Genomic DNA, 26,691 nt, shown 5'->3' on the forward strand with positions numbered 1-26,691 from the left:
AATAATAGAATGTAGGGATTTAAAACTATTTGTTTAAAAACACACCATAAAACCAGCTTTAAGAACGTTATACTAATCACTCTCGTTGGCATGATTTTACGCGAGATTGTGGTTTTGTAATGTATGGAAAAACAGATTGTTTGAAGAAAATGCACAAGGTGACCACAAACCGAAATCACATGAACACAGGTCGGAAATCGAACCCTGGGTGCCTTGAAATGAATCGAGTGTGCCAACCACTACGCTAAACTGACAACCATGTTAATGCAATATAATCGTTTTGTATAGATGAATGCTAACACACATATTTGAAAAAGCTCGTATGGTTATGTGCGTCCTTGTAGCGGCGAACATAACTTGCGGTAGCCCTTGAAACCTGACCTTATAAAAGTTACAATATTGCATTATTCAACCGTAACAGGGATCTGTCTGGAACACTTCAAAGCATGGTATTTGTTTTGTATTTAAGCTTCAAAATATGCGTAATAGTAGACCTGACATTGCTTTATTAACAATGATGATGACAGACTCAAAATATATAAACTAGCATCAAATATCTGAACCTATTTAATGGCCGTTGGCTGGTGTTTAATAGCATTTAATTAATTTCAGGCACAAGTCTTATAATGATTTGACCAAGAAAACTAGAGATTGCATGTTTTTGTTTAACAAAAACGCTCGTCTCCCCCATTATGTGGCCGTAAGTGAGTGAGAATCAATGATGACATGATACAGGTAATCCACTACTCATGACAATCTCAAGGTGACCTTGATCTTTGACCTACTGATCCCAAAATCAAAAGGGGACATCTACTAGTCATGACCAACTGACAAACCAAGTATGAAGTTCCTGGGTGCAAATGTTCTTTAGTAATTATTGCAAACTGTTTCCCTCTCAAGGTTACTGTGACCTTGACTTTGAACCTACTGATCTCAAAATCAATTTGGGTTATCTACCAGTCATGACAAACTTGCATACCCGTATATTTTTTATTGGTGCAGGCGTTATTAAGTCATTGAACTGGAAACCGTTTTTTCACCTCAAGGTCACCTTGACCTTTCACCCCAATGATCCAAAATCAAAAGGGGTCACCAACTATACAAAACCAACTGGCTTACCAAGTAAACATATACTAATTGCAAGTTTCTTAAGTAATTGAGCGGAAACCGTTTTATACCTCACGGTCACATTGACCTTTGACCTGATTCAAAAGGGGTTCTACTAGTCAGGTCCAACTGCTATACCAAGGATAAAGTTCCTGCATGCAAGCGTTCTTGAGGTATTGAGTGGAAATCATTCTTCAGCTTAAGGTCACCACGAACATATCTTTCTTCATCTTAAGGTCACAGCGACCTTGAGTGGAAAACGGTGTTTTCACATCTTGGTCACTGTGACCTTATATTAACCTTTGATCTACTGATATCAAAATCAAAGGAGTCATCTACAGGTCATGATCAGGCTGCATATCAAATATGAAATTCCTGGGCACGAGCATTCCTTAGTTATTGAACGGAAACAAATATACAGACTGACAGACAGACAGACGGACGGACTGACGGACAGTGCAAAAACAATAAAAAAGGAAATGAATTCCACAACTAGTCAAAGCTATTATAAATGTTGTTCAATCACTGACATGAAAGTAAAAATCTGTAAAATCAGTTTTTTTTTCATTGAAACAGTAGATATAGTATATATTTGGTATTCAGTCTATTGAATTCATGTTATTATCCCTATTTAAACAACGGATGGAATGTATTATTATTTCCCTGTTTATAGAATGGTTCAAAATCCTATGTTAATAAAACTGCTCAGTTTTCTTTATAAAGCTGTTGTTGAAGCCTTTTGCAAGTGATATTTCTTTCTTTTTTATTTAACTATTAATATGTTTGCATTTTAAGTATTTGATCCAAAACTCATCTAACTCAATACTTCAGTTGCAGTGGTTGGGGACAAGGAGGGACTGGGGATTTCACGGGGGATGAGGAAAATATAAAGTTTCTAAAGTTTCTGTTTGTATAAGGTTTGGTCTAGTAAGGTGTCTGCTACATTAATACGGTACACGCAACTGGTATATACTCATCCCTTTATGTCATTTAGGAATACTATACTGATACAGATACCGATTTAGTAAAGAGATGTCATCACATTGTTCCTTTTGAAAAGGCAGGCTTTCAATTCCTTATAGAACAACGTAAGTTATATAAAAGTATATAGTTATTCCCTTCACCATAACCTCTGTATTTTGAAAATGTAACATCTGCCTGCTACATTTTAAAGGGACTATACACCAGATTGGTACCAACAAAGTTTTTTTTCTGTAACAAATCTCAGGACAATTATTTAGTTTTTCCTTCTCTTTGATATATATTTTTTTTAAATACCAAAATGTAATAAAAATAATATCTTGTCGGAGACCGGGTTCCAACCGATGTCGCCAAATTGCAGTTTAGTGCTATATCCCCTGTGCTACGAAGGCCTACCCCATATCTTTGGAATATTTAAGCTGTATATCTAACTTGGTAATATAACGTGATAACATCGACTAGCCAATCACGCATAAGAATGAATTCTACTAGGTATACATACCTAGTAATCTTTTTAATGGAAAAATACGAAAAACTGCGAAAAAATAATTAATTGTAAACTATGTGGTACTTTAGTTACTTAGTTTCAATGAATTGTACACATCGATACCAAGTTTATGTCAGTTTTCGACAATTTCCTTTTTTTACGCTTTTTCATCATACAGTGTATAGTCCCTTTAATAATGATGCACGTTTAATTACGAGACGCTTAAGCATACTTTCATGACTCTGATATAGGATTTCATGCAGAAAATGTATTTTGAAATGTCAAGCTTTAAATTTCTTACAGTATTAAACTGGATGTTAATTTATTCTTTTCACCAATATTTCTGCATTTTTGCCTGGTTTCATATAACGATTCGCCAACCGAACAAGGAAGTGAAAAAATGTGTTTTTCCAATTAATGTTCTCCTTAGTATCATTTCAATGTTTGGAAAGTTGAATCATCTTTAAAACAGGACTTAAATGATTTGTAGTTTAAATGTGATTCCCTGTTATTCATCCGTATACTGCAACCTTTTTCTTTTCCAATTGTTGAATCATAGTTAATACGTTGACATCAAATTGACAGTCATTTTGCTGCAAAAATGCAAAAATGCTTTATGAGCGCTATTTCTTTACTGATTGACAACCTTTGACGTTTAATGTAAACTGTGATTAAACATCATCGATACATCATCTTTACTCAGTAAAGAACGAAAGTATTCACGTCGTGTTTGTATGGACAATTCGCCTGGAAATAATCATATTTTCCTTGTCAATAACGTTTGGACAAATTAACCATTTTAAGAGCAAACTGCTGAATCGTTTTTAACATCACGGCATGCAGACATACTAATGTTCTTATCAAAATAATTGACTACATGTAAATAAGCGTTTCACAATATTAACCAAGAACATTCCTGCAAAAAATTATTTTCAATAGATACGCGTAAAGGTCATGTTTCATGAATATTCAACATAAATTTACGTAAAAGATGTTTCCATGTACAATGTTTTACGAACAGTTCATCCTAAATTGCGTTGACCCCTTTAAAACGTTCCCTCTATTTCACAAACCATTCAATTTGACCAAGGTTCATGCGATTCTGACCATGAAAGTTTTTATAGCATTCCAATGTGACTTTAGTTTTATATGAACACTCATTTGCTGAAAGTTTTATTTTTGTAACCACATGAGTCTTTTTAAGATTTTTCAGAAATATGTAACAAGTGAAATAAGTGAAAATCTTTTTGACATAAAATAACCTAGCACTCTTCTGTTTTTAGGCTATTACATACATAGTATATGCAATCGAGATTTTTGTGTTCTATAACAATTTCTACAAATACTGCCTAAACTAAACTAAAACATTAGACAGATCTTTATTTGATACAGTAATAATGCAATGATTCATTAGTTTACATGCTAATCCCTTCTGTTGAAGCATGCATACAATTTCACTCTTAACTTGATTACACATCATCACTACTCTCAGTTATGTACAAATCTTGGTTTTTCCTTTTACATTTCTTAGCAGCTGGGCTGAATGCTATTGCTCTGGTTTTTTCATCTTTTTTAGACAAAGTTTTATCACCCAAACGTTGCTCAAGAGAAGTATCACCTTTCGCATGCATGTAACCTTTAACAACAAGACTGGAGTGTATTTTAGGAGTACCAAACACATCCTGAATGTCTTGCACTTTATCAATGTCCCATTGTGCCTTGTGATTTCTTCTGTGCTGCAATAATTCTTGCATATCTAACTCATCATCATTATTGTCAACAGCAACTTCCAGAATTTGTTTTACACCTTTCCGACCAGTATTTTGAACTGATTTCTGTGCTTGAAGCATCACTTGTAACTCATCATCTTCATCAGCTATTGCGAGATTCTGACGGTCAAGACTGGAGGAGCTACTTTTACTAGTATTCATATCAACAATTCCGTGATCTGTGTCAGATTTACCAGGGGAATTTAGACGTTCCATGGAAAAGTTACGTTTTCTCTGAGCTGACATTATAGCTGCAAACTCATCATCAATATCATCAGTTTCTTCCATATGTTTTGAGCAATCAACAACACCAGAACCTACCAAACTGTTTTTTTAATCTTTCATCTACACTTAGCTTCTTTCCAGCTGCACTCTTTTTTAAACATTCAGCATAATCTCCCATTTCATGTTCATCAATCTTGTGAAGAATTATCTAAAGAAGACATGAACGCATCAGAACTTGACCTACAGTTTTGAAACTGTTCAGCTAAACTCAATCTGCTTTCCGCTGGTTTATTGATACCATTCGGCTCAACTATTTTCTCAGTCTCATCTTTATCGTTCTCCTCTCCATCACTATCAATGTCAATCACATCAGCGTTTCCAAGAGAAACTATACTATCATTCCCTTGACCCGTTGAAAGTATGTTGTTATTTCCGGCAGAAATAAAGCTGAAACTTTTATCATTAAAGCTTCTTTCACTTCCAGAGAGGGAAATAAAGCTTGGTTCACTGTCCAACTCCTCTTCCTTATCAACATTTTCATCATCACTGTCTGCATTTGCAACATTAGCATCCCCTTCATCTAAATTAGGCAGATTAAATGAAGAATCTTTGCTAAGAAAAACAACATTAGGATCAGTAAGATCCAAAATACTGCACAGAAGTGTAGTCTGTGGGTTTATCTCAACCTTAGTTTTGGGCATCTTATTCGTCTGTTTGGATTTGTTCGGATCGTACACTGGAACTGTGAGTGAGAAGTTTTGCGGTATTGTCAAGTTACCCTCAAAGTCATTCAAAATGCTCTTCATTTCATCATCTGTAGGAGTGACGCTTTGCCTGGGATTTTTTAAAATATATGAGACGGAAATTATTTAATTCAATTGCATTAATGGTGAATTTATTTAAAATTATAATGTTACAACTTGGTCTTGTTTCAATGGTATTAAAGGTGTACCATATATGGAAATGCAGGGGAACTAATAGATGACAATTGTCAATCCTTAAAATAGCCAGGGGTCTGTTTGTGTATGACAAATCCATGTCCAAAGCAGCGTAAAGAGGCTTGGACTCCAATTAAAATTGTTTCCAATGGCATTGATATTTATTTCAAGGTAATTCCTACTGTTTTTGATAGAAAATGCCTGAGCAAAAAAAAAGTTTTACATTTGAACCACAAGTCTGAAGTTAGATGCCCACAATCATAAGTTTAGTATTAATCCTGAACATTAGAACCTCCAGAAATGCTTCATCTAAATTCACCTTTCGAAGAAAATTCCTTGTTAAAGTAGATAATGTTGACACAGATTTCAATGCCTTACAAAGTCAGCAAAAGAATAAAGTTTATTGGGGCCATTTCAACAACAAGTATAAGCCATCTACAGGAAAACAATGTACTCCAACGATCTAAAGAAGCTAGCCCTTAAACAACCTTAAATCTTACATGACAGGATCATGCTAAGGACACTATTATTGTTTTGGTATAACTTGCGAAATATTCTTTTATATTTCTGACTTCAAGGATATTATCTTTATGATTCATGATTTAAATTATTCACTCGCTAAAGTGGATTATGAGTTCTGTCACTATGTGACGATAAAGAGGATTTTTTTCTTTATTTTGTTATATTAAGTTTATGTTAGGAATTTGGCGAAATGAAATGAAATACTAGAGCCTGCTATTCAATCTTGAATTCTTAGTTACTAGTACAGTCATATCGTAACAATACATCACTGTAATGTTCATATTAATGTAAAATAAAAAGTTAAGAAACTTTGCCTGATGATAAATAATGAGGAGGGATTGCAAGACTGAAGTAAATTATACTATAAATTCAGGTAGTTACTCCAGTCTAGCAGGCAACCTTAGAATTGTATTGATACTGGTAGGGTAAAATAACTTAAGACCAACCTTAATTTCACCCCAGCTCAGGCCACACATATTCAAGATGGCTACTCATATTACTCCAATGTTATTGAAGTCAAAATATCATTTTTTCAAAATCTTGCAGTGTAAAAGAAATCCATACAATATTTATGCGTTAATGTTAAGGATCCAAAACATCTTAATTTCTTGAAGTTCTAATTTATTTTTTGTGTGGAGGAATATGTGTAATTTATATGGTATAATTTTCTGTGGTTAAAAGAATAATGAAAGTAGAGTATCGCTGGAAGATATGGATGCCCCCCAAGCGCCCATTTTCTATGGAGGGCAAAAAAACAAACAAATAATAATAAAATTTGTCGGTTATGGTCATAGCATCATTTTTCAAAATTTGAAAAATCCATAGTATGCAAAGACAAGGACAGGTTTGAGAATAAGGTTTTAATGCAGACTTCAAACAATAAAAAGCAGCAGAAACATTCTCAAACATCAGTAGTAAAGGAATGTTGCATAAGTTTAATTTCAATCCCTTTTAAACTTAATTGCCCAAACAAACACACACATTTAAAAAACATCAGGTTCAGGGAAGATAATTAAAACACATGCAGTGCAGGATTATGGTTCTTGTGCACTGCACTACATCTCGCTGCCATCTTTTCATATTTGAATTTCTACAATCCCATATCTGTTCCAATATAAAGCCCGTAAAATATCCAAATGAATGCTACCAACGGCCATCCCCCTCAAATGACTATAAGAGGTTATAAAATTACACTGCTTTACTCCAAAGTATTTTGTTGCGCTTATATGATCATTTTTGTCCACAGTGGTAAATATGTACATTAATCACAAATATTAACATTCGTTTTTTCCTTTGTGTAGAAACTTGACGTTTGTATTGTAAAACACGCGAGGTATTATGTCTTTGTTTATTTCAATATTGAGCCCTAATTGGGTAAGCTCAATGTCATTTAACCAATGATAAACGACGTTACAAAATCGGCTAATCGTTTATACGTATGTTGTCTGTTACACTTCTGTTACACTTCTCACTTGCAGATACTGCTAAAGTTTAAATACAATGAATAATTCTTCAATGTAAGTATTGATCACATTTTGTGTGCGTTTTTGCAGTATGAATGCAGTACGGCAAGCGAACAAATGACCAGGTAAGGGCTAGCGCGCCTTAGAAGACCACACTTACCATAACTGTTAACAACGTGATTGAAAATTAATTACGGTTGTGGTGTTGCGTGATTGGATGATTTACATTATCACGTTATGTTATCAATGGTTCCTTAAAAGGTCAACATGTCCACCGCATTTGTTAAAGATTCGGTGGCCGTGTGGACTAGCCAGCTGCTTTCTAAAATATTTTTTTTTAATTTACCGGCATTGGTTTGAACCCCACTAATACCATAATGCTATACCTGTATTTGTTTCTGCAATTTCAATTTATTAGAGTAAAATAATGATAAAATAAGTGTTTTCAGATGGATTGCCGGGAAAATTAATTTTTGGTCCAAAAACATGAGCGAGTCACTTTGATTTGAACACATCGATATAATGTTTCCTTTTCAAATGTTGCATGAGATTAATCACGCTGCCGGATTATAACGTCATCGGAACAGAGAATACAGGTTGCTTTTTGTTTCAATCCCTCGCTGAGCCTGAAATGTGCGCACACTCTTGTTTTGTTTTTGTTTCAAGGATCATCTTTCAATGGAGAGATGTCATGTTACTAGGCTAGTTAGAATGAAGCTCTGTTATTTATTGGATGCCATGTTAACTATAAATCAATCGCACACTGCGTAACTAAAGTCAACATGTTTAGAACGCGGATACAACTGGTCATTTCGTGGCATGCATGTTTAATATGCGGATCGAATAGAATTTTTGGGTTTGTGTATTGAATCGAATCAGAAAGTTTAAAATTGTTTTATTTAATGCATCGGGCGAATCGTTGCTCCCCTTATTGATCACCAACCTTTTCCTATTTTTAGTAACAGTGACCTTGACCTAAGGGGCGCCACACGCAATTACATGAAAGTTTTCCATAAATTTGATCACAAAATGTCAACCCTATCTAAATGTTTTCAATTCCATACGTAAGTTCTACCTCGCCCGCCCACATCATCTTCCGCCTGCCCACCTGTTCGCTATAAAAACATACATCATTCACATTTTGTGAAACCCTGGTTAATAAAACAAAATATGGAAGGAAATTGTTATTAATATGTTAACTAATTCTGCTAAACAATTCTCAGCATATTGTTTCTATAGGACTGAAATATTTGAAATACCATGTTATATCCAATTTTACTTTTTGTTGACAAGTTTAGTAATTTGGTCTTTCTTTGAGACTCATATGCTATCAAAATGGAATGCTAAACATTCAAATAAATGTAATTAAAGCTACTGCAGCTCATACATTCTTGATCCATTACCTGCAGTTAAAATGTTTACTAACAGTATGACATGTTCTTGTATTTTGAAAACCGCAAGTATCTCTTTATTATTTTCCTGTTACTAGTATTACTGTAACATAATATCACTTAGTGAATAACAATGGTAACAGATAAAGGTATCATACTATCTTAGCTTTATCATCATGTCAAAGGTTCTTTTCAACACGAAATATTTGCATTACAAAACTGTTTAAAGTTCTCAATTTCAATATAAACGCACCCAAAGTATTCCACATATTTAGTGAACATTCCCCCACATGGTGTATAATATATCTAAATGAATGGATGAAAACTGTTTAATAATGAGCTTCATTTTGACATCGAAAAATAAGTATTTCAAAATCAAGGTCAATGTAATTTTAATGTCAAGATAGATAGATAGATAGATAGATTTATTTCAACTTAAAATGTACAATTTACATGGCAATTTTAAAATTAAGACATACAGGTGTTAAACAAACTGTATGAGTTAATACAGCCATGTCAATCAACATTACATGTTAAGGATATCACAAAAAAGAGTTTAAATAAAACTCTTATTTCCATTGTGGTCCTTAAAATATAGTATTGTGTGACATAGGAAGACTTAAAACAAAATATACTTAATTATCACAGTGTGGTTATCAAGGAAAGACATTGAATTGCATAAATAAATAAATTAAATAGCTAAAATGATTGAACAATATGCGGGAATGTCACAAATGTTCGCCAAAAGGCCTCACTGGACAGTTAACCATTAGTATTAATGCCAACATGGGCAGATAGCCATATTTATATAACATATTTCATGACGACCTTTCAATGCAGTTTGGAAATATTGATCACTTACCTTTTTAAAGGAGCAAAGTATGAACTCCAAGGCAGATAGTTGTTTCCAAGGAATTTGATGGTTGATTAGGAGGTTGGTCCCTGTACAGAGATATCATTATTATTTCTAGGAAAGTTAAGACATTGTTTGAGGTCCATGGGCCGAAGCGTTCTTCAGTAATTTATTTTAGCTTATGATCATCACGCCTATTACCTTAAAGCGAATGAATTATTTACAAGAAACAAATTTTCAACTCAACATTAATTAAAGAGACCTTTTGATCCACTGACCTTAAAAGAGAACACGGTCAGTGATACTAAGCATGCCAATGGTCAGGTAAAGTATAGCCAGCCATTCAGGGTCCAGCTGTAGTTTCAGGGGAAGAGGCTGCCACTTGGGATGTCCAGCACCTACAAGCAAACATGGTCAGTGAGACTAAGTATGCCAATGGTCAGTGTAAGAATGGCCAGCAACTCAGGGTCCAGCTGAAGTTTCAAAGTGAGAGAACTTTCATGGAATATGTCCAGTACCTACAACCTAATATGGTCAGTGAGACTTCGGATGCCAATGGTAAGTTTTAGAATGGATAGCGAATCAGGGCCCAGCTGTATTCTCAGTGATTGGGGAGTGAAAGCAATAATGTACATATAATCATACATATTTACATTCTCCTAGTCTTTTGTGTAGATTCAACTTGACCTTTATATTGTATAAAACGCAAGAGGATATGACGTCATTGTTACTTCCTGGATAAACGCGACGTTATTTAACCAATGATATAGGACATTACAAAAATCAGCTCTTCTTTTATACAACCGTATCTTGTCTGTTACACTTTTTTTAAGAATAAATACACAATTGCAGCAGATACTGCTATTTTTTGATATCAATGACTATTTTTGTAAATGTAAATATTAGTATTGGTCGCATTTATTTTTTCTTGCGTTTATGCTGTATTAAAACCGTAGGGTAAGCGAATAAACGACCAATAAGGGCTAGCGCACTTCATGGAATTTGCTCGCGTGCCCTTCTGCGTTTATACAGCATAAATGCAAGGAAAAATGCGATCAATACTTATATTTACATAAAAAATGCGATCAACTCAGATATACAACGTAATGTTTACAAACTATACTGAAACATCGAATGTACAAGTATGAGTTAACTTTTAAAGTCAATCGAGAAAAAGTCTTGTTTAATTAGTCTTGATATTTAATGAAGGGCTATCATTCAATTGTGTTTAACAGCATTAATCTTATGCACAGTGATTTCCCTTCATAATCCGATGATATATGAAAAATAGCTAGATTTCAACAATTGACCTTTAAAAGAAATTCATTTGATTTTCTCTCATGCTGTTTTGGTTAAATCTTTAAAATATTATATGTTCCATTTGATTTCTAAACATAAAATTATTTTTGATGTTCAATTTGCAATGGAGTATGTGCGGTCAACGAACGCTGTACATCAAAGTGAAGTAACAATTGTGTGGAGTTTTTGGTTAATAAATACTTTTAAGACGTGTCTCCTTGGAAGACATTTTTCCAGTGTCTTTTCCATTTCGTGTTGCCTGGAATAAGTAGAAAATTGCGCAGTAAACAATTGAAGGTCATCAGATGACATTGAATGATCAATCATAAATGTAACACTAAAGGATTGGACACTAAAGGGAGTCAGTGAATCTTAGACTCCTTAATTTAGGCCTTAGGAGAATGTGTTTGGTTGACAGTCTGTCAGACTCCTAGTTCATGTAAATGATTACAAGTAATTAATATTGATATAAATTTGAATATGTTCTTGTTGGTTGCTGAAATCTTCATTCAAACTTGAAACTAAATCATAAGTCTTTATTTGGAACAAGACAGCTTTATAATGTCAACCCGCAGCCAATTGTATAAAGCCTTGATAAATTGTCCAAAAATATATTTTGGCTAGTTTGCACATTTAAGTGATTGATTGGTTAATAGTAGATATTGGATAAATATTGGCCAATCAACAACAGTTTGACAAACTTTGATCAGGGTAAGGAATTAACCAGTTTTTTACAATTGATTGCTTGTTTTCTTTTTGACATTTAACTATATCTGAAAACGATTGACTCCTCGATTTTGACCTTGATTTCTAACATTTGTAGGAAAGTAGTCTGGTGGACTCCTATGTAAATCAGTAAAAGTCTTCCACTGGTAGTATAATAGTTTTTACTTATTCATGAAATATAAACGTGTTTTACTAAGAAGCCCTTTTTAACATAAAAATCAGTAAATGGAAGACTTTATACCTTCAAAATAAAAAACAACAACCATGAAACTTTAAAATTATAAATTTAACCTTGAAACTTTAAAATCATGAATTGAAACCTTCAAACTTATAAATTAAAACCTTTAAACTTTTAAAATAAATATTAAGACCTTGAAACTCTAAACTCATTAATTAAGACCTTTAAACTTCAATTTTATGAATTCAAACAATTCAAAAATTAAATTAAAAACCTTAAAACTTAAAAATCATTTAAGAAAACCTTAAAACATTTTGAAAAGGAATTAAAACCCTTAAAATTCATCTTAGATATACAATATAAATATATTGCTATAAAAATGTGATTTTAAAAGTTAAGCATAGTTATATTGAAACTTGCCAGAATTCCTGATGAAAGAATAAATCAATTAAGTTTGTAAAATGATGCATATAAAACTTTCTTACTGCACAACTCAAACAATTATATGGAGAGATGAGCACAAAGCAATTATACAGGATTTTAGAGCATGTAACATGTAGTCTAGACTAACCAGAGATGAGCAGAGAGGTATATCACCTTATATATGATGGTTGTAGTTCTACCAACATGTTACAGGCTGCAGAGGTTTTAAGTAAGTCTTAATTAACCACATATTTATATGGCACCAGCCCTTACCGCATGTTTTACCATAAATGGAAACTTCACATGGAGATGTGCCGAGAACCAATACGAGGGTTGTAGTTTCACTAACACGTCCCACGCCGCAGGGTTTCCAAGTGTATTGGTCTCAACCTCATCTCGACGGAATGCCTTATGTTTCAGGAGTTTTGCCGTGTTACCGTAGTTGTATATTCCCTGAGGCCAGTCATGGGATAAGGATATGTCCAATGGTATCTGTAGGGTAGGTAATAAATTACTGTAAAGTAACTTTTATTCGTAGGATATTAATTTTAATTGATTTCAAGGGTATGGCAAACCTTGAAATGAAGATCCCAGCTGAGGCCGTATTCATAAAATATCTTAAGTTCGTTCTTAATCTTAAGTCGATTTCATAAAATTTCCTAGTCAAGTTAAAACAAAAGTCAATATGTTTTTAAATGAAAATATATATATCTTTCGTTTCGTTTTTCTTTTTTTCGGGAGGCCGTTAGAAGTATAGGCAAAATTGGTGTTCCTTTATGAAACAAAACTTGCAACTTACATGGTTTTTTGATCCCATGTCATTCCTTCACAGCCTTAAAGAAGTAAGGGAACATAATAGTTCGAATGTAAGACAGCGTTATATTTATATGACATTTTTAGACTTAAGCCTCATTTTAAATTTATTTTTCCTACAGTTTATGTTAAAACAAGAATACCTTTTAGTATGGATCATACATTGCCAGCGCATGATGGCGTGAGACCACAGTTATTTTTACTATATGTTTCATATAGACACTAACCTGGCTTTTGACTTTATACACATATCAATTGAAAAACAAGGACATGGCATCTCTAGAACAACTCAAGACACAAAATATAATCACAAGAAAACACCATGTTGACCATTGACCCGACGGTCAAAATTGAGTTCAAATACAGAACCCTTCCGCCAAGGAGTCAATCGGCTATAAACAACTAATTTTCAGACTTCAACAAGCTATGATTTTTCCAATACTTACACTGAAAACTATCAAGTTCTGCAATAGAGTGTCAAATTCAGTCAAGTTCTCTGCAAAAAGAACATTTTTTGATTCTTTTTCATTCAATTTTAATAAAATATTGATACTTGAACACAAGCACTCTTTTTTCTGTATTAACATCCGGATCTTGGTCAACGGGGAGAAGATAACTGTGGTCTTGAGCCTGATCATATGTAGTATAGATAAAATAGCTACATGCCTGTTTATAAAAGTAATCAACGTTGCTTGGTCGTACTCGAGTATGTCAACGCTGTAAGAGAATGATGTAATTAACTTGAGATAAAATAGCTATGTGTCTGTGAGATTTTTGGTATTGAACTGAATTAAAGTATTTAGTTAGCAGATTGCTTGATTTTTTGGCAGTTGTGGTAGAGTATAACAAATCATATAAGAAACATTTCAAATGCACATATTGAACAAAACGACACAAATAGTAAATATTTAGCTTAACTTAAAAACCGTCACTACGAACAAAAAAGAAAACGATTAAAAAGATTTAATCAATTTAACCTGTATTAACCGATATAAAAGATATTTCAATTGAAGAGCGATATTATTATGAAAAGTTCTTCAAATAAAACCAGACGCAAAACAATAATGAAATAAACTTCTTAAAACAACACAATGAAGAAAAAATAAAATATCAAGGTGTGTTAATTGATGCGGTCAAAACTGATATGTAGAACCATACACTGGTCCTCCAAAGTTTGTTCAACTATACCCTTGTTGACAAATCTTGCAACACCCTGGGGATCACAAGTTTCATATAGCTAATACAGCTACCAAGTTTGTTCAAATTATATCTTTGTTGATAAAACTTACAACACCCTGGGGATCACAAGTTTCATATAAGTTAATTATATAAGGACATCTTTGGAAATCTTCTTTTCTAAACCCACAGAGCCTGATATAGCTACCAAGTTTGTTCTAATTATGCCCCTGGAGTCAAAGCTGGCCAACCCCTCTTTGATTTACTTTCGTATTCTTTAAATGGTCAGCAGTCGAAATTTGACCATGTGTACAGTTTTAAAAACAAAAATAGTTGTTATGCGCGGATGACATTAACCACTACAACATTTGACAATACTAACTTAAAGTTTTATCCGTAGTTGCATTTCAATAAACAAATAACTTATTCATTCTCATAATAAAAAACAACAACGCTTAAACCTCCCAATCAGATGATCGATTTAGGGTCATCATGGCCCTCTTTTGAAAATCATGTGCAGGCACGTGCATACACTGGAGCTATGTAAATTATATGCACATTCTATCTTATTTTCGCTTTCACCTTATTTCATGTGTGCATGTGTGCATGTATGAATTGAATCTGTTCGTTATATTTGTGCATGCATTCATGATCGTGTTTATTTATTTGTACTAGCGTATTCTAAACATTATATTAATTTATCGATATGTTGTATATGCATACATTCTGTTCTGTTCTTTTCTGTTCATATATAGAAACTTATTTAGTGCCCTGTTAATGTTTACTGTAAAGTATGTACATGAATGTAGAATAAATAGCGATTGGATTCCAAATTATTCATCAATTGAAGATAAAAAAATGCACGTACAACGAAATGTTATTGACAACTCCATGTTTACAGATAACATTGCACAATAGTTACGCTGGCAAGAAGGAAACGGTCGGAATATCTTCGTTTTCTTGTCAAAGGTAAGTGAAATAAAGTTTTAAGTCATCAAGTTAGTTAATAGAAGCTGATAATTGAACTTTTAAATATTTTCTATTATTGAAATATCAAATTGTTCAGCTGAAAAATGTTCTATATAATTGTTCTTCGTTAGCTGGCAATGGCTCAAACAGAATCACGTACTTTCAAGCAATTGCCTCGTATACCTTTTCGCGGATTAACACGCATAGAGTCATTGTACAGTGTTTGGGTTTGAATTTTTGCAAAACACTTTCACTGTGTGTTTTTACTGCAAAAAGAGGGAGATTGTATCGATCATTGTGTTCAGATTTAAACAATTCTAAAGACACTTTTAACTCTGTAATAGGCTGTACTATCTTTTGACAAACGTTTTGAACTCTGAAATACTCTAATATGAATCAGTTCTTTTTAGCAAAAGTTTACTTTTTGCACAAACTAACTAAGAATATAGGTGGCTATAGAATGGGATTTTTATGTATAAGGCCCAAAGCAAAAGTTTAAAACCTGAGTTTGCTCTTTACACATTTAACATTTCAATTTAAAGTGAGCGAATCGTTGATATCATATACCTTAAAGAATCCAGACCACAAAGCACTCGGTTAACCCCTTTTATAATCTATGAAAACGGCCATCCTAACTGCTCGAGCATAACGTTTTCGATCCCTTAGCAGACGACAGTTTTAAACCATCTCGAGAAGTATTATTTGAAATTCATTTTTAGACGGATTTCACTAAGACCATGGTTGACTGAACAGCTCATGAATTAGTTGATGTGGGCAAGGACGCTCTGCCGCTGATAAGCCCCCAGTAGAAAATTCAATACATTAGTGGTGTATGGTCAGTTTATACATGTTTCTGTAAGTAAAATTGTTGAAATGGTTAATAATTTGTGTGTTGTTGGGTGTGCAAATAGATAAAACAAAGAAAATGGAATATCTTTGCACAGATTTCGTAAATACCCATTGTGGACACAAACACATTGAATGCATGTGTAGCCTGTTGCAGACAATACAGACAAAAATGAAAGATTTTAAAGTAACTTTTGACAATATAGACAACACTGGCATTTTTACAGGTATATCCCGTGATTTATTTTTGTGGATATATACTCAGATAGAACCCTATGTACATAAAGTTGTACTCTTACTCCCAAATAAGTTTTACCACAATTTATATAAATGTTTTACTATACAAAAACAGATTAATACATGTCGAAAACAATGGTTCTTATAAAAGATACCGAGTTGAATTTGATAGAAGTGTGCAGAAAACACGGGATTTCTACCTCATTCGACAAAAGTACATCGCAGTGAATACCTTTTAGCACTCACCAATCATTTTTTGTTTTCAGATATTAAATACACGGTTACAATCCTGTTATAAGTTATTAATGTATTTTTTTAATCAGAGGGTCAGTTAATTTAAAAAAAGACTGGTTACAACAAAGTGATTTCAAAAACCGATTGTTTGAATTTTTATTGAACGCCCGCACAATCGTACAACAAGAGCACAAACATGTAGCAACTACAAACATAACGATACAATAGAATATTTGATATCTATATCGCCGACGAGAGCAGTTAATTTTATTTCTGATGGATGGGGTGGAAGAGTTTCGGAAAAACAGATAACTTTGGAATCAGGATATTTGTCCAGCATTTTCCCGGTGATGAAGTGATGGCAGATAGGGGGTTTTTGTTGCCGAGGAAATGGCAGCCTCCGTCACTGTACTTAGGATTCCTTCATTCACAGGGCAGAAAACAACTTTCTGGCAATGAAACGTCCAGAAAATTGCCACATGTGAGAATACATGTTGAGCGTGTCATAGGGAGAATGAGGAAGTCTCTTATACTGGACACGAGTGTTCCTGATAATCAACTTACTTTATTGAATGACATGATATATGTGATAGCTGCAATTTGATGCCTTCAATCATTACATTCAACAAGGTGTTTACATCTAACAGAAAACGCAAAGCATTTTGTGATCTTAATTGTTTATATTATGTTTATCGCTATAAACTGCCAAAATTGCGAATTATTTTATTTTCCCTCTTTTCTGTTTATATACTGTATAAAAATCCTATAAGTAGTGTAAGTTTGTCTCAATTTTCTTTATTATGCGTGGGATACATATCTGACACAAACACTTTCAGTCTGACTTTGATGTTAATCTTTCAATAAAGTAATTTTCTCTCTAAACACAAACTGCTAAACTGTTTGCTTTACTCCCTAATACTTGCAGTTATTTTGTAAGGATTAGGTTCCTGCCCCAACAGATAATTTATCAAATTATATTCATTATTGCTACATTATGGAGGATAATGTTCTTGTATAATCTGATTAATCAACTTGTTTAAATAACTCGAAATCATTGATGTCTGCCATAACGTTCTATCATGTAAACTAGACCATACTTGAACTATATTGTACTATATAATGTATTAACCTGGAGGGGCTAATCAGCAATGTTTTGCCCCCAGCTATTACATGCGGTCAGTTAACGATATGCAGAATCTATTTTTAGGTTATCTGAAATCCGTCTTTTTTATAAGAACCGCTCGTGCTTGGTGAAACCAGGTTATGTATTTTTAACCGTTTTGCAATCTTTATCGATATTGATTTCATTATAGCCGATAACAGCGACATTATTTACTTAAAACGCATTATCTTAATTTCCGACAGCGTTAGATTTCGCCAGACAGGTAAACACCTAATTCAGATTTTTATCGAGATTTGTATCCGCTTACCGCTCTTGTGATAGCTCTCTTTATCAGTTTTTTTTTCTTTTCTTTTTCATTTGTTTATTCATTCGCCGCCCTATGGAAAGTTTACTACATGGTTTAAATTGTATACAGGCAATGCACTCCTATGATCAGGATTTAAAATAGAGTTGTTTTGATATCAACTAGACTAAGCAGATGGCAGATATTGTAAAAAAACGCCTGTTTTGAACGCCAAATCTTCAAAAACACAGATATGTCAAGATATCTCAAATAATAAAACATCTCTTCAAATAATTAAAGACCTTTTCTAAGGAATTGAAAACCTCTTTAATTGATTTGAAGAGGTCTTTAAGTATGTGTTGCTTTCACAATATAATAATTGTTAGCAAAATTTATATATATGAAATCTTATATATCTTTAATTGAATATTGAAAAGAGCTCAATATTAAATTATCCATTACCTATTTTACAATATTTCTTAATTCAAAAACAACTGAGTAATTTGCAGAAATATACATTCCAACTGTGAAGGAGAAAGCTGTTTACATATGACATCATGTTATAATGACAACCAGAGGGCAACTAATGCTTTGGTGGATATGCCTTCGAGCGTGAGTGCGTGTGCCCGTTCGGACTGAATTTGACCAGGCTGTATGATTATCTTGCCATGCATTTTAGAATTTTCAAAACACTTACCATATGCGTTTTTAACATGAGGAGTTGGCGTAACGTGATCAAGACCCAGACGTGTACCTCAAAGATTAAGGTCAAGGTTAGAGGCCAAAGGTTAACATGATCCTAGCTGTATTTTGACACTGCATTGTAAGATTTTCAAAAACCTTACGATGATGTTTTTCTCTGATGAGGCTGCCAGTCGCGCACTAGTACCGCAAAGGTCAAGGTCACATTTAAAGGTCAAAGGTTAAACCTCAAAGGTCAAGGTTAAGATAAGAGTTCAAAGATTGAAATGGGCCTTTTACGTATTGTTCTGTATTGCAATTGCATGGAAGAACATTTCTGTATTAAAGGGCACGACATGTCGCCATTTGGCGTCCACTTATGATGATTTTGGCGTTCTAGACACCTGCCATTCGTTTGATGTAGCGGTAATTTCTCATTTAGTAAAAACAAGAACGAACATAAGGTTAAATTTCTTATTTTATAAACTGGTGTGCACAAACAAACAATACGCTTTTTACGCCTAATATGAATATGCAATATTAAAACTTTAAAATACAATACAAATACAACTAAGTATTTTAACGCCCTAACTTTAAACCACTGGATTTAATCTAGTGTTATATAGTGCTTATTCCCTCGCCTCCACCCTTTAGCACGTTTTCACTTTTCCAATCTGGTCAACGTTTATTTTCTGCAACTCGGTTTGATAAAATGTTCTTTAATGTCTTTTTCGTGTAAGTCTCGAAGTCAAAGCGAGGCCGCAAGCCGAGAAAACTCGCACATGGACCAAACAACAATATGATTGTAAAATAAAACTATAAAATATGTTTGGTAAAAAGAACCTTTTTGAACAAACATATGTCTGAACTAATTAAAGAAGAAAATAATCATCACGATACAAGAAAACGTTTTATACCGTTATTACTAACCTATGGACACGTTCAATGGGTATTTAATTACTGTCCCAAACTCGTAGGCTACGGGATTCTTTATAGCTTAATTAAAGAACCTTAGAACCCGATTCATTAAAGCTCAGAAAAAAAGAAGTTTCCGATTATGTCTTGCTCATTTTAAATTTTCTGATTTTAATGATTAAGTTTATTTCAAAAATCAATGACTGTTATATAATCTAGGAACTAAACCTTACCCAACAATGCAAAATGCAAGGACGTATCATTGTCTTTTTCTGATGCATATCATGTTTTGTCAAGAAAATGTAATTAACATGTTTACGACAATAATCAATTGTATCGGTCTGTCTGTCTGTCTTTTTGTCTGTCTGTCTGTTTGCCTCCCTTTTCTTCAAATTAATATAACTTTGCTTTCAATGAAAACAATTTTTTGGAAAAACAGTGTAAGTGTTGTTTTTTGTGTTGTTTTTTTTAAAATATGTTTAAACGAATTACTTCTTAGTTAAAGTGAATATTAGTATCTCGTATAAGCAATGTGGTGATTGTAAAAAAAGGCATGTGTTAAACAAGTTTCATGGTGGCGATGTGTGCGTTAATATTTATGCAAAAAGCTATTGAAACATGCTCAGTAGCAAAAAGTTTAAACAAAAACCCGGTTTAGTGGCAATGGGCAAACGCCCATTAAGTCTAGACAATACATTCGATTTTATGGATGATTTTTTATTGCAATAAATGCATATTTGTATCAAATCGGGGGTTGAAAAATGTCTAAAAGGTTTAAAATTTATCTAATAATTGAAAGGTTGCATGCATTATATGAGACTGTATCTACAGTAATACACTTAACCCATCAGAATTCAAATTCAGGAATAAATTTAAGTAATACTTGTTGGTTTAAAAATGGTTGCTAAAATAGCGTCTGCAAGCGTGCTAGGAATCGGATAGTGTTACACGCGTGCGATTCTGAAAAGTCCCTCATATTAAGATGGCAGTTTACAAAGAAGATAGTATGAGTGCATTGTGGTCAGTCTAGGCAATCTTACTACTCACCTTACTCGGTATTTTGTGTTTCAGCTCGTGGCATCATGTGCCATAAAGCCATTTGAACCTAACGTGCTATAAACATGCAACGCCAGGTTAAAAAACGCCAATCGTTCTGTGAAGAAGATTACGAAGACATAATCCACGATCAAACAGTGCTGAACGCTAAGCATATTGGAACAAACATTGGACAGTTAAAGCCCGGAGACCACATTGCTTGGGAAAGATCGTATATAATATGGCATCACGCTATAGTCGAAAGTTGTTATGGAGACCAGACCTTATATGTTATAGAGTTCAGTAAAGAAGGCGAAGTATTAAAAGTACATACAACTAAAATCGAAAACAGAACAGAAATAAATGGTCGTTTGTTTCGAATTAACTATCCAGAGCCTGTCATCATTGGAAATTCGCCAGTTGTCGTTCTGGATAGAGCACACCAAATGATTAAACAACACGAAAGTTACAACCTATTCAGCAACAACTGCGAACACCTTGCAACGTATTGCAAGACAGGGAAACGCATTTCGTATCAAGTCAAATGGGCCCAGCAAAAAGCTGTCGAAGTGTCTGCGAGCTCAGCTACGAGTGAAGCTAGTAAGGCCTTAGGTGAACAAATGTTAAGGTCAAAACCAATATTTGAGGCTTTTATATCAGACCTAACAAAAGCAACACAACATGTAGTACGACAGCTTGCAGCAACACAATTAAGACAACAGCTCATTGCAATCGCTGTATTACCAGAGTTTTTACAACAACCCGCTGCATTATGACAGATTGGACCACAAGTCGCTGCATTACCACAGTTTGGACAAAAAATCGATGCATTAGCACGGTTGAAACAACAAATCGCTGCAATACCAAATTTGGAACGACAGCTCGCCGCAATACAACTGTTTGGACAACAACCCGCTGCAATACCCCAGGTGGGACAACAACTATCTGCCATTTTTTCAAAATTGGTAAACAAAATTGGAATTGCAGCTACGATAGTGGCAGAAGTTTGGTACATTGGTAAGGATATATACAAGTTCGCTCAGCAAAGAGATCTTGAGGAGATTTCTGCGAGTCACGCTAATCAGTTAATAACAGAACGGATAAGCGAAGGCGTCATTGGTGTCGTAGCATCGCATTATGGAGGCATACTAGGTGCTAAAACTGGAGCGTTACTGGGAGTTCAAATCGGATCGTTAGCGGGTCCCGTAGGAACGGCAGTTGGTGCCGTCTCAGGAGCAGTAGTTGGAGGATTTGTCGGATCGTTTGCCAGTACAAGTGTTGGCAAATGTATTGGTAACATGATAGGTCGATGTTTGGGCCGTTGGTGTTGGTGGTAGTTGCTTTAGAATTAAATACAGTAAAAGTTCCTGTTTGCAAAAATGCAAACCCGTTTATCTGAACAAGGTCAATAAAGGGTTTAATTGGATAAGGACCCAAATAACAAAATACTAATGAGTGGTAAAAATCAGGATGTGCAAATTTGCATTCGTTTATATGACTTTGCTGACCTTTGTTGCTGACTAGATTTTGTAGAACGCATGGACTGTTTGATATTATATAAAAAAAAAATAGCAAACGCAATTGCAAACATATTTCTAATGACATTTACCATGGGAACCGAAATTATGCTGTAGCACATACCTGAATACACTATATTCTCATTGGTACACAAATAGTTACATCGACTAAAAATGATAGCGTATACTTTTAATGTTACGCAGAAAATTAGAAGGTCACGTTCGGACTCTTCTATTTTCTGTAGAATTTTAAAATATTCACATGTACGTATTAGACACTCAGAATGGTACCTTTTTTAAATAACGTTCATAAATTGTGTTTGTTAATTATTAAACTAAAGACGCTTTGCTACATGGCTTGAACATTTAAGTTCTTTCTCAACTTAAATCAAGTTTCTAAAATGTTCATAGTAAAATTTAAGGAAAAGTACAAGTGATATTAACATAAAAGTGTGCATATTACATGTACATCAAAATTAAGTTATTATATCTTATAACCAGTGAGATGATTAGATAGGCAATGACTTTAGTTGTCAAATGAATTCTAATCTGATCAATTATAAATGTATATATACTTAAAATATAGACTTAATGGTAAGGTCTCTGTGAAAAGGCCATGCAGTACGTATGCAGGAAAAGCTAAGTTTCCATGACCAGAAAGGCCGTTACTTTCTGCGATAAAAGAAGTATTCAAGAACAAAACTCCACTTAAATCCAACAGAGATTAAAACAAATTGAAGAGCATCTATACGGATAAAAAAAGTCTGAAAGCGTGATTCTTCTTGAGCACACAGTACAACAAAGTATGAATGTTTGATTGAAATGGTTCAATGACAGCGTATTAACTTACAACACGATAACAAAGTTTGAAAGTTTGATTGAAATGGTTCAATGACAGCGTGTTGACTTACAACACTAAACAAAAAAGTTTGGTTGAAATAGTTCAAAGACAGCGTTTTGACTTACAACACTAAAACAAATTTTGAAAGTTTGATTGAAATGGTTCAAAGACAGCGTATTGACTTACAACACTAAAACAAAGTTTGATTGAAATTGTTCAAAGACAGCCAGTTGACTTGCAACACGACAACAAAGTATGAAAGTTTGATTGAAATGGTTCAATGACAGCGTATTGACTTACAACACTAAAACAAAGTGTGAAAGTTTGATTGAAATAGTTCAAAAAAAGCCATTTGACCTGCAACACTACACCAAAGTATGAAAGTTTGATTGAAATTGTTCAAAGACAGTGATCAACTGAAGGTGAAACACTGAGTTTTCTTTCATAATGTCACTTAATATATTGTTAAGAATTTGTGCCCAAACCTGTAACACTTTCCTTAATAAAAGGATGTTTCATTTATGTAAGTAATGCATTTTAGCTTTTAGTTTAATACTATTTTATGTTATTCTACAAATGAATGATAATCAGTTCATCTCCGATCTTATCGCGGTGATAATAGGTGTTTCACCTGCTTTTCTTAATTATGTAAGATAGTGCGCGTTAATTTTCATTATTCTTATTTCTCTCTTTAATATAATTGTATACCAATATTAGCATTCTTTTCTAGTCTCTTGTTGTGTAAATATATATTTTATTAGCACAATATAGATACATCATTCGTTTGCTGTAATATTATTGTGTTCTAACTTTAGTCTCTTATAACTCTTACTGTGAGTGGAAATACTGTTTATTGATATGTTATCATGAAATGTATCAATTGTTGTATTTATGAGACTTTAATAAACTACTGACCCGTAATTATACATAACAAAAGCGTGGCTTCATTGGTTTATTTTCCAGACATACGAGGGTTGTTCGGGAAGTTAGCGGAAATATAACGGATAATTAAAAAGAAAATCTAAAATAGTTCACACGCGTAGAAGCAGAAAATAGCATAGGCTTTTATTGGCTTAGAAATAGTTTCATATCTTCTCTATCAAAAAAGTTTAATTAGAAATATACGTCACTAACTTGTGTGTTTACATCGGTTTTGAACCGTGGTGAAATGTGAAAGCCCAGTTGAAGTCACGTGATTCTTCACTCCGATATAATTATATTGTATTATATTTCATTTGATTATGTAAAGCAACTAATTCTGAAATAAAACTCGTGGTAAATAATAATAGTTATATATTATTTTTGTCCACCAGTTCTTTCAGGAATGGTAGTTGTTTTGATGTCGTTTTAGTCACTATTTGACTCCCAATCTTTAACGTATCATTTCAGACATATTCCGCTGGTCTGTAACATAATCATGCTTTTAAAAGATCCAACAAGAGCGTCACGAAGCGAATGCAAACGCCCGCCTGTTCGTTTTCAGTCGAAATTGGACAATAAAGAATAAAAGTGTTTGCACATCGACGACAGAACAAGGCTGTCACAGTGTCTCGATATTTTCTTTTTCGAAAAAAAGGCGAGCTAAAAAAAAGTAAACATTTGACTTTGTTTCATCCTCACATCCACTCAGTATTTATAAATCAAGTAATGTCTTCATGCTTTGCGTTGCCTATGTGTGCGTTGATAGTATTCAAGTATTTTACACCTAGTTCCCACAGTCATATACAATATGTTCTGCTGTGTAAGACAGTTTATGCACTAAATGTGTAAATGTGTAATTGTACATAGGCATGTGAGGTGACGCTGATGTGTGTATAGGTAATTGAATTGGTTTAATAAAACTATCATGCTCTTGTGTTATTATCTTAAGTGTCAGATTTCTTGTTTAACTTGAACCAAATGAGTGTATCTATTTGAGATAAAACAAGAAAGAAAATGGAATTCGGTTGATGATTTGATGATGGAACCGTATAAATAACCAGTACATGCATGTATATGTTTTTTGGCTCAAAAACTAATTTAAACTTTTTTTAAGAAAACATCCATTCCGATAGTCTATCAGAAAAAATCCCCATGTGATGAACAGTTTGAATGATTGAGCTACATCCGTTTTGCACTAACCCTCAACTCTGTGCCAAAAAATGAATGTTTTGAATTTTCACATTTTAGTATTTTTGTCTCTCTTGGAAAGTATCATTTTTGGCGTTTATTGGTCTTTTATTCCGAGCCATCGATATGTATTTGTACTCATTTGAAGAACTCTGGGTGACTGCAAGAGTGTTGAAAGTATCTGAATATAAAGATGGCTCAACAAGTCTTGCGGGCGCCCCAAGATGTTCATGACCCATATTTTAATAGTTACAAAAATTGATTTTTTAAATGAATCCAGAATGTCATTCGTCAGAAAATTATTGTTCTTAATGTATAATAATTATTGTATGGTAATTACTTTTCTGTATCTATGATAATCATTCTTTTTCTGTATCTATGATAATTATTATTTTTTGTATCTATGATAATCATTATTTTCTGTATCTATGATACTCATTATTTTCTGTATCTATAATAATCATTATTTTTCTGTATATATGATAATCGTTATTTTTCTGTAACTATGATACTCGTTATTTATCTGTATCTATAACAATCATTGTTTTTTTTTGTATCCATAATAATCATTGGTTTTCTGTTTCCATGATAATCATTGTTTTTCTGTATCTAATATAAGCATTGTTTTTCTGTATATATGCTAATCGTTATTTTTCTGTAACTATGATACTCATTGTTTTTCTGTATCTATGATACTCATTGTTTTTCTGTATCTATGATACTCATTATTTTTCTGTATCTATGATAATCATTATATTTCTGTATCTACGATAATCGTTATTTTCTGTATCTATGATACTCATTGTTTTTCTGTATCTATGATAATCATTATTTTTCTGTATCTATGATACTCATTATTTTTCTGCATCTATGATAATCATTATATTTCTGTATCTATGATAATCGTCAGTTTCTGTATCTATGATGCTCATTGTTTTTCTGTGTCTATGATAATCATTATTTTTCTTTATCTATAATAATCGTTATTTTTCTGTTTCTATTGTACTCATTATTTTCTGTATCTATGATAATCATTATTTTCTGTATCTATAATAATCGTTATTTTTATGTATCAATGATACTCATTATTTCTGTATCTATGATAATCATTATAATCTGTATCTATGATAATCATTATTTTCTGTATCTGTTATACTCATTGTTTTTCTGTACCTATGATAATCATTATTTTTCTGTATCTATAATAATCGTTATTTTTCTGTAACTATGTTACTCGTTATTTATCTGTAATTATAATAATCATTGTTTTTCTGTATCCATGATAATCATTGGTTTTCTGTTTCCATGATAATCATTGTATTTCTGTATCTAATATAATCATTGGCTTTCTGTATATATGCTAATCTTTATTTTTCTGTAACTATGATAATCGTTATTTTTCTGTAACTATGATAATCATTGTTTTTCCTGTATCTATGATAACATTGTTTTTCCGTATGTATTATAATTATTGTATGCTAAATCTGTTTCTGTATCTATGATAATCATTATTTTTCTGTATCTATGATAATTATTATTTTCTGAATCTA

General features: G+C 33.2%; 1 protein-coding gene across 1 annotated transcript; it reads left to right on the forward strand.

Moving 5' to 3' along the window:
• Positions 1-15,214: 15,214 nt before the first annotated feature.
• Positions 15,215-21,450, forward strand: LOC128241271 (uncharacterized). The gene is made up of 2 exons (XM_052958214.1): positions 15,215-15,320; positions 20,711-21,450. Exon 2 carries the CDS (start codon positions 20,761-20,763, stop codon positions 21,448-21,450), a length of 690 nt encoding a protein of 229 aa, XP_052814174.1. The 5' UTR covers positions 15,215-15,320; positions 20,711-20,760.
• The last annotated feature ends 5,241 nt before the right edge of the window (positions 21,451-26,691 follow it).

Source organism: Mya arenaria, chromosome 7, assembly GCF_026914265.1.
Source record: "Mya arenaria isolate MELC-2E11 chromosome 7, ASM2691426v1".
NCBI classification, from domain to species: domain Eukaryota; kingdom Metazoa; phylum Mollusca; class Bivalvia; order Myida; family Myidae; genus Mya; species Mya arenaria.